The 17500-nt window shown below is 46.5% G+C and overlaps 1 protein-coding gene across 1 annotated transcript in view; it reads right to left on the reverse strand.

Annotated features, from left to right (window-relative positions):
• LOC307241186 (ERC protein 2-like) overlaps positions 1-17500 on the reverse strand; it is a gene marked incomplete at its 5' end in the record, with an annotated part of 125583 nt that overhangs the window by 66881 nt on the left and 41202 nt on the right. Inside the window, 2 exons of the mRNA XM_080015222.1 lie at positions 2230-2481; positions 10262-10399. Of these exons, the coding sequence (XP_079871348.1) occupies positions 2230-2481; positions 10262-10399 (390 nt within the window). The remainder of the gene's footprint in view (positions 1-2229; positions 2482-10261; positions 10400-17500) is intronic.

Here is a 17500-nt window from a genome sequence, read left to right on the forward strand (position 1 = left end):
TTGTATACAATTGACCGTTAGGTTTTATTGTATATTTCCACATTTTCTATCCGTCCATCTTTGTAGGGTCATCTAGGAAAACCTTTGGAAACGACATTGGTTGTGATTTTGCAAAAATTGTGTTGCACTATAAAGGTTTTGAATCATGAGAGTAAACGAGGAAGAAGCAAATCAAATCATTTTGAATGAATTATAAACGCTCAAAAAAAACAGCATTAAAGCCTTTCAGATTACGAGCACAGCAAATGAGTCTTGTTTGTGGGCGTTCTGGTATTTTGCCATTTTAAACTGTATATGCAAACGCACGCACACACACACACACACACACACACACACAGACAAACACTCATATACACAAGCAAAAAATGCTCCGCCCGTCTGCAGGAGACGTACCTGTGAGTTTACATAACAGGTACGCTGGCGCTGAGTACACAAAATAGCGCAGTTATGGCACCACTTCTGTGGAGGAGTGCATCTGCTCCACTACAAAGAGCGATTGAGACGCTGTCCCTTTCATGTGGCCCCGCGTCAACATTCAACAAGATATCATTTCGCAGGAATGAGACGTGCGCACTTCTTCACGGGTATAAAAGAAAACATTCTCATAAATTCTGGCAGGGCCAGAGTCTGTCCTGGCTTGTATGAACGCCTGGGAGAGGAGGAACGAGAGCGAGAGGGAGAGAGAGCGAGAAAGAGACAGAGAGAGAGAGAGAGAGAGAGAGAGAGAGAAGGCGGTCTTGGCACTTGGCACCCGGACAGGGATGGGGAAACTTTTAAATCCATAAATCTCTCCTTCTCTTAATTCATCTCTCTCTCCGGGGGGACAAAGCGGTGTGGGCAGGCCCTTCGTCGGGGAGTCACTGACAATATGGACGTGCACGTAGGGGCGTGCATGTTCGTGTAGGGGGATGGTGTTATTTTTACTGAAGATGTTAAACGTGTAAGTAGCGGATACGAGGAGTGTATTACAACCATTATTCTTTTTGCACAATAAAAAAAAAGTAATTATAAAGTGTGAAATGTGCAAACTTGGCAGTGTGTGTGTGTGATAGGAGAAAGGTGCACTTTGTCATCTTCTTTTATGGCGTCTGTGAATTAAGGCTTGGCGTTTCGGGGCTTATTTTAACATGCTGGGAACAAGCAATGCACTGTGAGAGTCTGCACAACACACACACGCACACACACGCACACACACACGCGCACACACACACACGCACACACACACACACACACACGCACACACACACTTACTTTTTCAATTGCAGAATCAAACACACCGAATCATTCAACTGCACACACACAATCACTCATGCACACCAAGAAATTGTGCACACACACACTGGCGCACAAATAAAAATGCACGCACATCAATAATATACTTCAGCCCCTTTTCCAAAATTCATATTCCTCCCACCAGAAACCCTCAGTCCATCCCCTTATCCTTCCTCGTCGTGTTTTGTTGCTGGCACTTAAGTAAACTTTTTAAGAATCTGTATTTTATTCAACTTTTGACTTTCACAATTTAAAATATCTACACCTTTTACTCTATTACATTGCCAACACAGTCACCTTGGTTTAGTTTCAAATATTTATATAAATGTATTAATTACTATGACACCTATACTATATTTTGTCAATTGCGATCAGGATTTGCATGGACACTTATCTGCAGGAAAAAAAAGGTAAAGTAGCATTTTATATCGTTTTTTTTTTCAGGCAGCAAGGGCAAAAATACAGGAAAATTTGAGGTGTTTTAAGTCCGCGGGTAAAATAAGGATTTGTTTTTTTTACACCGCGGCCGGTGACGTCACAGGTTGGAGCGGTCCTCTCTGCCACAGCGCAGTGGCAGGTCAGCCAGTTAGTTCTACAGCTCTTTAGAACGGTGAACTTTAATACTGTGTTTGGGATGTATTATTTAGGAGTAAAGCGTATTTACACCGATAAAATCCAGTTTTTACAAAATAAAGTCCCATACCAACGGAGATCACGGTGACGTCAGAGACGGGGGCTGCACGGCAAAGGAAACGCATACGTATACGTTTAAAATAAAATAAAAACACAACCTGTCTTTTTCCAAAATGAGGAGATATTCCATTCCCACTTGGTTAGGTTTAAGTTTTTCATTTCATAAAAGTAGGAAACTTCAATCAAAAATTAAAACGAAAATAAATCAAAATCTAGAATAAAAACACACTCTGAGTGTCTCTCCGCATCTCTGAACGCACTGACCTCCCCCTCGGGCCTCTGGACGGGGATCTGGACGGGGATCTGGACGGGGATCTGGACGAGGTTCTGGACGGGGTTCTGGACGGGGTTGTGGACGGGGTTGGCGGCCGGGCTCTGGGTGGTGGGGTTGTGGGGCAGCAGGGCCGACAGCCTGTCCTTCAGCTCCTGGTTCTCCCTCCTCACCTGCCCCAGCTCCTCCTGCCGAACCCGGTCCTCCCGCTCCTTCTGATCGCGCAGCGTCTCGATCACACGCTCCTGGCGGCGGACGGGTGGAGAGGAGGGGAAAAAAGGAGTCGGTGGAGATAATAGAAAACTTCAGTGGTTTAAATCTAATTTGCCAAGTTGTCAAGATGTGGATTCAAAAGACCGGCGTTCGAGATTTAAGAGCTGATAGAAATTGTCAGATGATTCACATTTTTTATTACCCATAACACCTTTTCAACCATGCTAGATCTGAATTGTTTACACCCATCTTTAGACAGCATTAATAAAAGTCTCTCTCTCTCTCTCTCTCTCCCTCTTTCTCTCTCTCTCTCTCTCTCTCTCTCTGTCTCTCTCTCTCGCTCTCTCCCTCCTCTTCCCCCTGTGCTGCCATGACATTTACAATAGCTACAGTGATTAATACAAACGGCACGCAATAAAAAAAAAAGCAGCATAAGCACAGAGTATTACAGGTTTCTCTCTTTCGCTGCGTGCGCTGTGCAGCGGGTGTTGCTCCACAATGCATCGTCAAAGACCAACTTGAACCCCCTCGTAAATATTATAAATAAAAAGCAGAAACTGAGATCCGGGCCAAGAAAAAAAAAAGTGGAGCGAGGGAAGCAGAGAAAGATTTACCGAGGATGAATAAAAGGGTAGATCTGTGGATAATCACTCCGCCGTGCCTTCTGATAAAGCAAGTTGGAATGTTTGCATCGTAATTTACTATATTCTCTAATCGCAGCGGACGGATGAAAAGAGGCCAGGGCTTTTGGCACTGGCCAGAGGCCAGATGTACACCACGGGTGGCAGAGAATGTGAGGTGCTGCTATTATGTGTGTGTTTCGGCCATATCTATGTACGCACGCGTCTGTCTGTGTGTGTGTGTGTGTGTGTGTGTGTGTGTGTGTGTGTGTGTGTGTGTGTGTGTGTGTGTGTGTGTGTGTGTGTGTGTGTGTGTGTGTGTGTGTGTGTTTAGGTGTGGGCTGAAGTGATTATCAAGGTGTTTATTCAGGTGTTTATTTAGGCATGGAGCACGGCTTAGCAGCCAGCCTTTACGATGTGGCATCACTGCATGATTGGCAGCCTCGAACCTCTGGGCAATTGGACAAATACTCCCACTAACTAGCCCTGGCAGAGTACAGCACTGTACAGGGGGCTTGGAGGGCAGAAGGGGGAGAGCGAGAGAGAGAGAGAGAGAGAGAGAGAGAGAGAGAGAGAGAGAGATACTACAGAGCTAATAGGCCCCTGTGTGTTTTCCCATACGGGAAAATAAATTGAGGATGTTTGGGGTTTTTGGGAGAGAGATTAGGATGCGATAATAAAACCTGTCTCTATGAGGCATATGGGAGTAGAGAACGCGTAAACACACCGGCTGAAGGCGCAGTCCTATACGGGTGCACCGACACACACACACACACCAACGCACATGCAAATACACGCGGCAAAGGGAGCACGGCCTGGCATGGGCACAGAGCCTCAGTGTGCTAATTAGAACCACAGCATTGTGGCTAGAGACTGGCTCCAAGTGCAGGTTTGTGACAGAGTGTGTGATTAGCAACACACACACCAGCTCTTGTAAACACATTACACACACCCTGAGTTGACCACAAAGTCTGCGAGGCTCGCCAACGCTCTCCTCAATGCAGCTGAATTATATGTAGCCTGCATCAGAAGTGGTTTATGGGTAAACAGATGGGTCTACCAAGAAATAGGATTTAAAGTTTATTGTGCGATTATTCTAATCATTTCAAAGTCTGCCGGCTACAAAAACAAATGTAGGCGTTACGAGGCTCCCTCTAAGTGAAAAAACATTGATGTGTTGTACGCATAGAACACACATCTGTGGAGTTCTACGAATTGACGGAGTTCTATGAGAATGGAGTAAACATCCATTGATTGAACGGATCCAAATGGGCAATTAAACACAACCAAAGGAAAGGAAATGGTTCCGAAGGCATCAAATTACTACATCTCCAGATAGGTCATTGGTAAGAAACGCACATGAATGAATGAACGAACACACACACACACACACACACACACACACACACACACACACACACACACACACACACACACACACACACACACACACACACACACACACACACACAGTATGTCCACACCAGACCAGGCGATGAGCACCTTGCTGTGTGGTTCCACTTAGGATGTTATCGGTGACATTAGCTTACACTTGACAGGCCAGAAAACGCCTAAGCCAAGTCAATTTCATACAATAAGACACAAACAGACATACACCCACACCCCCACACACAGACACACACACACACACACACACACACACACACACCACGCACATACACACACTTCACATGGCAATAACCGTTAGCAGCCACTGTACAATCTGCAGTACAGCTGCTCTGAGCATCTGTCCTAATTGGGAATCCTTGTTGGCGACCATGTTTAGCCTGCGGGGCTTACAGACATGTAAACCTGCAACCATGTTTGTGTGTTTACGTGTTTGCGTGCTGCCGGCCACTTTTTTTTATTAAACAACGCGAGGCAGCATCACTTGGCCCGAAATAAAAGCCACCTGTTCACAGGTGTTTTTGGCATATGAAACACACTTCAGGGATTCACCTCAGCGAGACCTCTAGTAAATGTCCATTAAAGACCTGCGTGGTGTGTGCGTGTGTTTGTGTGTCTTTTATGAACAAGGCAATTATAGGGTTTAACAGATACTGAACAAAATACATGAAAATACATGAGGATACAGAAAACAAATACGCACATCACATTAAGCATCCGCACATCAGAATTCCGGCAATTCGGCCATGTTACCCGAAAGCGACTTTAAATTTGACCCGGAATCCTGGAAAATCAACACATCTTAATGGGATAACTGTTCCACTGAATACCTCCCAAATGACTGAAACAAAAAGGTTGCAGTGGCCCGGGAGGTGACTAAGTCCTCCAGTGTCAGTGGTGGCGGGCTGACTCACTGGAGCTGAGGTGAGGCTTTATGGGGAACAGCTGCTGCCTCACGCTGCCAGGGAAAAACAAACCCCGGTGTGTTTACAGCCAACATCCAGCGCAACCCCTCACACAGCGGCAGGCACGATGAAACCAGGGAAGGGAAGAGCGAACGCCGAACACCCAGGTGTAGTGAGCCGACTTTGTCACAAGGCCACTGGATACCGCTCGGCACTTTGATGCCCCCGGTACCTTCCGGTGCATTCATGCGCGTAGTTTGGCGGTGTAATATTTACACAGCCAATATAGCCCAGCTGACCTTGTTTAAATCAGGGAGATACACTGGCTTTATGCTACGCTGTTGGAGCCAGGAGATAAGGCCCATAAGACAGCTCTGTGTATCACCCCAATAATGGACCCGTTAACGTCCCCCCTGAGTCTTCATATCACGGCAACAACGTCTCTCTCGTTTGGCTGCACTCAATCCGTCATGAATACTCATTATTCGTCAAATATTCATACCATCAGAATTGATTGTATTGAAAGTTTGCTGGGGAAGGTTCCCACGAACATAGTGGCATTCATTTTTTTTTTTTTTTTGCTTATCTGAACTTGTTCTGCGGTACGATCAAAACGCACCCTTGATTGGAAACATATGGGAAGGCATTGGGCTGATGTGGCTTTTATGCAAAATCTATTACAGCAGTGCCAAACCTCATATTAACAACCAAGTGCTTCAATACATTTGTAACCCTAATAGGCTGCGGATTAAAACCATATTAACAAAAGCTTGCTCAAAGTGATTTACAACGATATATTAAGTACCCAGGAGTGTGCTCTCTTACTGGAGGACTTGGCTTAATGGTGCCACGGGGGGAGAGAGAAAGATACAGTTTGTTTCCTAAAAGAGATTCTCTTCTCAGCTTGAGATTTCTTAGCCACGGCTAAATTGCAAACAAGCCTTAAAGGGAACCTAGTATGCTTTTCATTATTTTATGTCATTGTTATAGTCTAAATCTTAATAGTCACTGGGGCCACAAGCCAGTGTATCATCAGTGCCGGTCACAAGCCCGGATGAATAGAGAGGGTTGCGTCAGGAAGGGCATCCGGCGTAAAAGACCATGCCAAATCAAACATGCGGACAACGAATCTGACTTCCATAGCGGATCGGTCGAGGCCCAGGTTAACAACGACCACCTCTGGTGCCGTTAGCCAACAGGGTGCCCGTGGAAATTGTGCTACTGCCGGCCGAAGAAGAAGAAGAGGGGGAAGGCGTGTTCGGAGGCAGCAGGAGAGGAAGAAGGGTAGGAGAGTAGAGTTGAGAGTAGGAACTTTGAACGTTGGCACTATGAACACAGGGTGACATACAAGAGTGGAGGTGAGGTGCACACAGGTGGACTACATCTTATGCAGGAGGTGCAAAGTGAAGAGATTAGTGACTGCAAAGTGGTGGCAGGAGAGCGTGTTGCTAGGTAGCATCGGATGGTGGTCTGTAGGATGACTCTGGAGGCCAAGAAGAGGAAGAGAGTGAAAGAAGAGTCAAGGATAAAATGGTGAGAAGTTGAAAAAGGAGCAGTGTTGCATGCAATTTAGGGAAATGGTAAGGCAGGCAATAGATGGGAATGAACGGTTACCAGATGACTGGGAAACAACTGCAGAAGTGGTGAGGGAGACGGCCAAGAAGGTACTTGGCGTTTAATGCGGGAAGAGGAAAGAAGACAAGGACTCTTGGTGGTGGAATGAGGAAGTACAGAAGAGCATAGGGCAGAAGAGGTTGGCGAAGAAGAAATGGGATGGTCAGAGAGATGAAGAAAGTAGACAGGAGTACAAGCTCATGCGGCGCAGGGCGAAGAGGGAATTGGCAAAGGAAAAGGAAAAGGCATACAACGAGTTGTATGAGAGGTTGGACAGTAAGGAAGGAGAAAAGGACTTGTACCGACTGGCAAGAAAATGGGACCAAGCTGGGAAGGATGTACAGCAGGTTAGGGTGATGAAGGATAATGATAGGAATGTGCGGACTAGTGAGGAGAGTGTGTTGAGGTGGAAGGAGTACTTTGAGGAGTTGATGAATGAAGAAAATGAGAGGGCGAGAAGAGTGGATGATGTGGGGATAGTGGATCAAGAAGTGCAGCACATTAGCAAGGATGAGGTGAGAACAGCATTAAAGAAGATGAAGAGTTGAAAGGCAGTTGGCTCAGATGACATACCTGGGGAAGCATGGAAATGTTTAGGCGAGATGGCAGTGGCGTTCCTAACGAGACTGTTAAACACCATCCTGGAAAGGGAGAGGATGCCGGAGGAGTGGAGAAGAAGTGTACTGGTACCCATCTTCAAGAATGAGGGAGACGTACAGAGCTGTAGTAACTACAGGAGAATCAAGTTGATCAGCCACGGCATGAAGCTATGGGAAAGGGTAGTGGAGGCTGGGTTAAGAGGAGAGGTGGGGATCAGCGAGCAGCAGTATGGTTTCATGCCAGGAAAGAGTACTACAGATACAATGTTTGCTTTGAGAATGCTGATGGAAAAGTACAGGGAAGGCCAGAGGGAGTTGCACTGCGTCTTTGTGGATTTAGAGAAAGCATATGATAGGGTGTCGAGAGAGGAAGTGTGGTATTGCATGAGGAGGACGGGGGTGGCAGAGAAGTACGTAAGAGTGGTACAGGATATTTATGAGGGCAGTCAGACAGCAGTAAGGTGTGCAGTAAGCGTGACAAAGGCATTCAACGTGGAGGTGGGATTGCATCAAGGATCAGCTCTGAGCCCTTTCTTGTTTGCAATGGTGATGGACAGGTTAACAGGATGAAATCAGGCAGGAGTCATCCATAGATTATGATGTTCGCGGATGACATTGTGATCTGTAGCGAGAGTAGGGAGCAGGTTGAGGAGAGCCTGGAGAAGTGGAGGCATGCTTCAGAGAGAAGAGGAATGAAAGTCAGCAGGAGTAAGACAGAATACATGTGCCTGAATGAGAGGGAGGGCGGCGAAAAGCTGAGAATGCAAGGAGTGGAGGTGGAGAAGGCGGATGAGTTCAAGTACTTGGGGTCGACCATCCAAAGCAGCGGAGAGTGCGGGAGAGAGGTGAAGAAGAGAGTACAGGCAGGGTGGAGTGGGTGGAGAAGATTGTCCGGAGTGATCCGTGACAGAGGGGTTCCAGCAAGAGTGAAGGGGAAGGTCTACAGGACGGTAGTGAGAGCAGCCATGTTGTACGGTTTAGAGGCAGTGCCATTGACAAAAAGGCAGGTGGCTGAACTGGAGGTGGCAGAGTTGAGGATGTTGAGATTTTCATTGGGAGTACATTAGAGGGACAGCTCAGGTTGGACAGTTTGGTGGAAAAGTGAGGGAGGCCAGATTGAGATGGTTTGGACACGTGTGTAGGAGAGATGAGAGTTACATTGGGAGAAGGAGGCTGAGGATGGAGCTGCCAGGCAAGAGGAAAAGAGGAAGGCCAAAGAGAAGCTTGATGGATGTGGTGAGGGAGGACAAGACGGCATTTGGTGTAAGGGAGGAAGATGCACAGAACAGAAGGTATTGGAGGCAGATGATCCTCTGTGGCGACCCCTAACGGGACATAGTGGTACGATGTTGGATGTTCATATTAGACGTGGCCAATGTGTAAAATAATGAGGTCAACTAATGACAAAATCGCTCTGAATTAAAAGGTTTTTTTCCACTCTCTGCTCGACGTTCTTTACATGCTCATCTGCTCCGTGCGATCTGCTGTGTGTTTCTCCAAACAAAAGCCCTAAAAATAGTGTTTTTATTGTGGATGTATTCATTCAATTTATTTTATTTTATTTTATGACATTTAAATTAAATATAAAATCCCAGCGTCAGAGAGCCCCGGTGCGTCGCGGGGCAGTGTCCGTCTCCCACAAGCCTGGAGCACGGCAACGAAAGGCGAAACTTTTAAATGAGGCCTTGTGGATCTAATAGGAGTGAAGACTCAGCAGCTGGATTGCCTTCTCTCACTTCAAATTTGTTCTGAAGCAGATTTTGATGGATTGATAAGGTGAAATTACAGAGTAAATACAACGAAACGCTCAAACCTACTGCCTCACAGAACTCGGGGCCTTGGGAGGGTGGCTCCTCCCAATTAAACAGGGCGTCAGGAACACAATGGATTTAGAGGCATGTTTAGAATGGCTGGTTATGTGTAATCTGAGTGGTATTTTCAGAAACATTTTTTTTTTTCCAAAAACGTGTTTTTAGCACCTCGGAGACCTACTTTATATTAAGTTGTGTAAAAAGAAGCATAGTAGGTCCTCTTTAAGTCCGCAAGCCTCTTTTTTTTTTGTGTTGGCAGGGTGTCTAGCTTTGCACGTGCGCCAGTTCGGGAACAATTGGCATTTGTTATCTGTTGAAAGTGGGGCACAGACGAGATCGTGGGACTCCACATGTCTCAGGAATCCAAAGTTGATTCCTGTTGGACTCTTTTCCCGAGAAAAAAAGTATGAAGATATCAATGGAGGTTTTATGAATGAGGCTTGTCACCATTGTATGCTTTATATGTAGATGTCCGGCCACTCCCATTGCGTCCATCCACGTCCCGTGCTCTTTCTTTCCCTCTTCATATTTAATATTTCTCTACCTCTCTGACCTTTTATTCCTGTCCAACAGTTTTTTTATGGGGGATGTGGTGTAATCTAACCGCATTCCCAGGCTTTCTCATCTACAAAGGAGAAAAGTCAGAAACAATTTCTTCCCTGCCCTGGTCCAAACGGAGGGGAGCTAATAACTAATAATTGATTTTCATAATAAACCCATGGAGAACAAAGACCGCCTGATTAGTTCCACCCTTCTCCACCTCCCTCCGTCCTCATTTTGAAATTTTTTTTTTCTCCAAGGCTCCGCCCCTCTCTCTCCGGCCACACCTCCGGTAAACGTGTCTCCCCCCCGGTACCTTTTCGGACAGAGCCTCCTCCAGCGTGGCCAGGGCTGTGTCTGTGTTGCTGGAGTCGGTCTGGAGGCCCTTGACCCGCTCCCTCAGCCCGGCCAGCTGCTTGTCCTTATCCTTTAACTGTTCCATCAGGTTCTCTATCTGGAGAGAGAGAGAGAGAGAGAGAGAGAGAGAGAGAGAGAGAGAGAGAGAGAGAGAAGGGGGGGGGGGGGGGGTTAGGAGATGTGAGCTGAGTTTGATAACAGGACAATACCGAAGACCTCAAGCCTCAAAGCTACAAAAGTCTTACCTTATTTAAGCCTCGGATCAGACTGTTACCCCTGACCAGTTTCAGCATCGTGAGTCAACCCGAGCGATTGTCATCGGAATCTTTTAAATTGATCCAGTATTGAGAGAACTGAGCTCCAACGACGGCAATCACAGTCGCCGAATAATGTGGTTGCGATTGCCCCCTTTGTACTACGTACTGCAGCTTGGTGCGTGGCAGTCAGCTGTAACTCTCCTCGTCCGACTGAAATTAGTCCATCGATCGAGGGACGTTTTTCTGTGTCTATCTGTGGCCAATCTCAAGTCCTGAAACCACTGTGTGGCTGCCAGCCGGGGCTGTTCAGCGGCATTTATCTGATGAACCTATGCAAAACAGAACACGAGCACGCACACACACACACACACACACACACACACCCACACCCACACGCGCACGCACGCACGCACATCCCTTTAAGCTGCACCAAACAAAACATTCGCAGCTGCAGCTGTGCAAAGACACATACTGTGCAGTGCAGAGGACAGATGGAGGGACACTCCTCGCACACTGCTCGCTTGCTTCATCGTGGTATCATAAAAATGGGTTCAACGCCCCGAAAATAATTTTTCAGACTCACGTAGATACTTTAGTTGGAGACATATCAGTTGCATGATCCGCTGGCCTCTTTTAAAATTTGTACAATAATAAACATCTTTCGTTTTAATAAAAGCATAATACTTCATTGTTTGTTAGTTTGTTTTTAATGTGTAGACATTGCAGTTTAAACTAATGGGATAGCATTAATACCAAATGTTATCCTGGTAGACCCTTTATTTAGAGACTCCAAAGGGCTTTCCAAAGGGAAAGTGCATTTATTCATTTATTTAATCATTTAGTGAACATGAGGAACCAATGAAGGATAAGTAAGTAAGTGCTACAGGCGAACAAGGGACCACATAATGAATTAAATGGTGGCACGACAAAACAAAAAAAAAAAAAGAAAATGTCCAAGAGGGAAATAAGCTGCATTCCAGTCATGGGTACATGGACAGATAATGCCCAAATCTCCACAACTATTTCACAAATGAATCCAATTAGAAGTCAGACTTTTGTGTTTTCTGCTCCCCGAAGGCCGAGATGGCCCCGTTAAAAGACGTTGATCTCGGTTTATCTTTGAGGGGGAAGTGGCACAGGGGGTTTTGGGAAGGCACCCGGGGTCCCTGTGTAGATCTTTGATAGGCTAATGAGAGTGATTTGAGCCGCCCCGCTGGTGGGAAAGCTTCACGCTGCCAGAGCTGGATGGTTTTACTGCTATATCACACAACTACCAGGGTGTGTTCACATGGTTGATAACTTGTAGAATATATTATTGTGTGTGTGTGTGTGTGTGTGTGTGTGTGTGAGAGAGAGAGAGAGAGAGGGAAAAGAAGGAAAGATAGGAAGAGAGAGAAAAGGATCAAAGTTTTGCATGTGAATTCAATTCAATTTAGTGATTTGTGTGCATATGTAAAATAGATAGAAGGATAGAAGGCAATATGCAATATACCTAAGAATTAGCTGAAAATCTGGAAATATACAATAAACCTCAAGATTGCCATTAATAAACCTAACAATAAACATGAAAAAATAACCTAAAAATAAACAATAACAATAAAAAAATGGCAATGGCAATATACTGTTAACATAATGATAAACAAACAATAAATATGAACCAAAAAATTAACAGACAAAAATGACATAAATAAACAAAAGAGAAAATTTTATATGAATAATAAACCTAAACATCAACAAAAGCGAGAAGGGAAGACAAAGAGAAAAGGGGAAAGTGAAGCAAAAGTATTTGGCGGTTGTTGCGGTGTGGGTGTGCTGGGGGAAAGAGCCATTTTAGATGATGATGATTTCAGATGATGGTATTGGTCTGAGTGTTTCCTTCTCTCAAGCTCCGTTCCCTGTGAAATGCGCGTATTGAAAGTGAGTCTAATGCTCGTGTGACAGGCTGCAAGCTGTGCTCAGCGCACCGCGCGGGGCTTGAACCTCGTCTCGCGCCGCCGAGGGCGAGCAGATTACACAAGACTTACCCCCGGAGCAACCCCATCTCCGCGGCCCGTGAAGGAAACCAGCAAATGCACCGTTCCCCAACTCACACACACGCACACACAGACACACACGCACACACGCGCACACACACACACACACACTCGCAAACACACATATTCACACGCATACCTACACCGCCACAACCCCCTTTCCCTGTGGATACCACAGAGAACTATTTCAGGTTAAATTGAGCATGTAGCCCCCGGTCTTAGATAAATGATTGCATTCTTCACCAGGCCTCGTTTGCTTTGGCCTGTTCGGACAAAATAACAACCCACCCCCCCACCCGGGCCCCCACCCCGACAAAACATTTAGCGTCGCTGGGCAGCCTTCTGTCAAATTGAGGAGAAATGGCTTTCACATGGATTGAACTCTGAACCGCCGAAACGAGAGTGGCTCTTTTAACTTGCGGATATGGGATCGAGGGTGAGGAATGCTGTCGGCATCGTAAGAGCCAAAGCACTTTTCTGCAAAAAGTGGAATGTCATTTGCGGACGGGCGAGAAGCGGGGCAGTCGTTTGCCGTTTTGGGGTGTGGAGGGGCCTCCCTTACAGTAGCTGGTTTGTTATGATGAGTAGAGCACAAATCATTTGCTTTATCTCCCAGTATGCTGGACTCTGAATTCTACTTCCACCTTTAACACACACACACACACACACACACACACACACACACACACACACACACACACACACACACACACACACACACACACACACACACACACGCACACACACACAGACAAACACCCACACATACACACAGAACACACTCTTATCACCAAACTGAGGATATACAGTATGCTGGCAGAGTCTCATTCCCTGACCACACACACTTCACTCCTAACAGACCACCTCAGAAAGGCCGCCTTAAGGAGACCCTGGGCCCGTGTCTGTGTGTGCATGTGTGTGTGTGTGCGCGTGTGTGTGTGTGTGTGTGTGTGTGCGCGCGTGGGTGTGCGTGTGTGTGTGTTGATGTGAATGTGCGCATGGGAAAAGAAAACCCCGACGTCCGCTTCATCCATCTTCCTCCCATACATGGACCACCATGTTTATGGCCCAGCTGCTGTTTTGACAGTGAGAACTTTATCAACAAGTGGATGGAACATACACAGGTTGAAAGCAGGAGCGACGAGGCGCAGTCACCCCTCTGCTGGCCCCGACGCGGAATAAACCGTTCATTTTTCCAGTGCCAAAGAGCAGCAATCTGGGATGGAAGATGTTCTACACCTGAGGCCAACATTTTAAATTAAGATCAAACAAAGGCTTTCACTGAAAGGAAAAAAAAAAAGTATATAAAAAAAAAAAACAACAGTGCAAATTCCAGTTTACGATCATCAACCATCGTCAAATACAATTTCCATGCATTCTCTCTCTCCCGCGTCTCTGCACGGGCGGCGGGGCTTGGGAACCCACCGGGAATCCAGCTGTTGAACTGTGGTTTGCGCACTGTTCAGAGCTATCATGATTAACACAAGCTGAGGTTTAATGAAATGTGAGAGAAGTTAGTGAAACGCTATCGTGCCCGGTTCCTCTGGCTACGAGTCTTGATCTCAAAGCGGAGTGTTCCGGAGCAGAACCGCAAACCCAGACGACCCGCCTGTGTTGCATCCAAACTGAGAACTGGAACCAGCTCCGTGTCCTTCCTACGAATTATTCCAGCGGAACACAAAGGAGACCGGCGTAGAGCGTGACCACTATAGAAAAAAAAAAAAAAAAAGTGATCATTTGTATTTTTGAAACCCTTTTTGGCCATTAAAAATACCCAAACAATAATTGGCCACAATCTTTTTTTATTATTATTTTTTTTTCCAAAAGGACGCTCATTTCTTTCTGCTTGTCGTCGCCTCTCAAAATATGACAAAATACGTTGTAAAACCGACGGAACGTTGGCATTGACCTGCACCCACGAACAAGGCCGCGTCCAGATACGATCTCACACGCACACACACGCACAGAAACACACATACGCCCGCACACACATGCACATAAGTATGTACACACTGCTTGCGCGCGAAAAAAAACACCAAAAAACGGCAACTGAACAATAAGTAGTAACATAGGGTACTTCCCCGGAGAAATGTAGGTCAGAGTCAAACAGAGCTATTATGAAAGACTTCACATTGGCGAGATCAGAGCGCCACTTCCACTGCAATCGCATGCTGTGATCCAGGCGAAGCCCGGAAACATCAAACTTGGACTTTTTATGGTGCCTGTGTGTGAACGCCGTTTTTGGTGGGTTTCCTTTTTATTTATTTAACTTAATTTTTTTTGTGTACATCTACACCTGCATGCGTCTCCTCTTTCCCTGCACTTTTGAGTTTGTTGATTCCTGCGCTAATAAAGGACTTCCTCTTGGAACCCGGAGCTCAGCTGTGGCTCTTCAAAGAGAAAAAAAACCTTTTGGCCATAGAGAGGCTCAAGGAAGATAGTGACCTTTTCAGCAAGTCCGCCTGCACTTCATTCAACCTCCCCCCCCCCCCCCCCCCCATTTCTCTCTCTCTCTTTTTCCCCTCTCGCTCGCTCTCTTTCTCACACACAAGCAATGGGGACTGTAATTGCAACATTAATGCCATGTATGTGGTTGCCCCCCTGTGGCCATTTCACGCCACTGCATTTGGGGTGTTCGGCTCCCAACACCCGACAACATCAACTCTACAGTACGTCACTGAGCAGCTGATAAAAATCTGCTTGGTCGATCACATCCGGAACCAGCACCGATACGAAAACGCACAGATCCTTTCCAGCGGCGAAAAGGTTCAAGTTTGAACCACACACCAGACCTTCTAACTCGCAAGACACTCAAGTACATCCTGTCCGCTGCGTCACAACAGAGGCTCAATGCTTTAGGAGCATCACACACGCTGAAAGTCAACCAGTCAAGAGGAGCTAAGAGGCGGTTGTTCATTGAATATGATCACACACACGCACACACACACACACACACACACGCACACACACACACACACACGCACACACACACACACACACACACACACACACACACACACTCTCACGGCCCCGTCCTTTGGGTCCTCTGATTGGGATCATAAAAGGACAAAGTGGTAAACGACACGGACTCTCCTCGATTCCCCTCGAGTGACCTTCCTGATGTCATGCTACCTTCGCCCGAGGACTCATTACTCATCCGTTATCGAGCGGAACGACGGAACACAATGACTTCATAAGACGAGTCGTGCCCGAGAGAGGGGAGGAGAGGGGGGCGGGATGGGTCAGAGGGTGATGCTCAGGTTTTGAAATCCTTTACCCACTGTTTTCATTAATGAGGAAAAGTTTCAGTCATTCTTTGTTTCTGTCAGACAACCTCCTTTGAAGAATTTTTTTTCCCCCCTCTTCCTGGGATAAATGTCAAAGGGGCTTAAAATAGCATTAAGGCCATAAAATAGAATTATTTCTTACCAATCAAACCACAAAAAAAAATAAAAAAAATAAAGGCTCATTCTGTTCTCCTCCTCTGATCACATTGGGAGGACTGGGACCATGAGCTCAAGAATAAAATGTTGTGCCAGTTGCCGGCCTTAATTTGTGGTTCCAGTGCTGCTCCCTCGCTCCTTCTACCTGTGGTGCCAGCTTGTGCTGAATAACCCGAGCACTGGGCTAGAAATCGACCGTGCCTCTGACGGCATCTGCTAGTGGCAAAGCCTTTCTGCGCTTGTCATACAGTCATGGAAAAATGACTTTTTGGACGTGGGACTGGAATGGAGCGGGAGAGACGGGGCTCTCTACGGTTTCACTCCGATTAGGAGCTGGGCCCGTGACTCTTCCGCCATCTTCCGCTCTGTCGCCTGACATACGCTCTGCTGCTAACCATCGGCATGTGTTTAGCAATACAAAGACAGTCTGTGCCATTAGCGAGACTCGCACACACACGCACGCGCACCAAGCACGCAAGCACGCACGCACACACACACACACACACACACACGTATGAGACACAGCCAAACACACACAATCAAATACACACACACACACACACACACACACATATGAGATACAGCCAAACACACACACACACACACACACACACACACACACACATACACACACACACACACACACACACACACACACACACACACACACACACACACACACACACACACACACACACACACACACTACAGTTGCGATTGTTATCGTAGATGTTGGGCCCTTTTCAGACAGCCGGGGCTCCACACAGTGCTCACACATGACATGTAGGTATCCTCCCTTTCTCCTCCTACACATTCCTCACACACAGGCTCTCCACTGCCTTCATACATATCAATTAGACACCGGCACACATCCTCTTACACAAACAGAGACACACGGCTGCATCCCGATAAAGAACCTATAAAGAACAAAAACTGTACTTTGACACACACACACACACACACCTATAAGAATGTACTTTAAGAGGGAAGCAGTCTTTCTTTTCTGTTTGGCTCCAAAGAAAAAAGGATGGGAAGAGGCTAAGAAGTCAAGCAGAACCAGAGCCGCTCAATGAAGACAGATTGCAGAATAGGTTGTGTGTGCGTGTGTGTGTGTGCAAGCGTGTGTGCCGGCATGCGTGTGTGTGTGTGTGTGTGTGTGTGTGTGTGTGTGTGTGTGTGTGTGTGTGTGTGTGTGTGTGTGTGTGTACGTGTGCTGGCCGAGTTGATCCACGTCCGTGCTCTTTAGGCTCAAGGCCCTATCTCTGCCCCCCTCGGTTGCGGAATGCTGCAGTGATTGCTGGGTAATTATCCCAACGCTTTATTCCTTTGCTCCCAGCACCATTAGTATTAATGCTGAGCTCTGAAGAGAAGAAATGGCAAAGGCTTTGATCTGGTGAAAAGGAAAGAAAGAAAGAGAGAAAGAAAGAGAGAAAGAAAGAAGAAAGGAAGGAAGGAAAGAAGGAAA

Source organism: Zeus faber (genome assembly GCF_960531495.2).
Source record: "Zeus faber genome assembly, chromosome: 15".
Classification (NCBI taxonomy): Eukaryota; Metazoa; Chordata; class Actinopteri; order Zeiformes; family Zeidae; genus Zeus; species Zeus faber.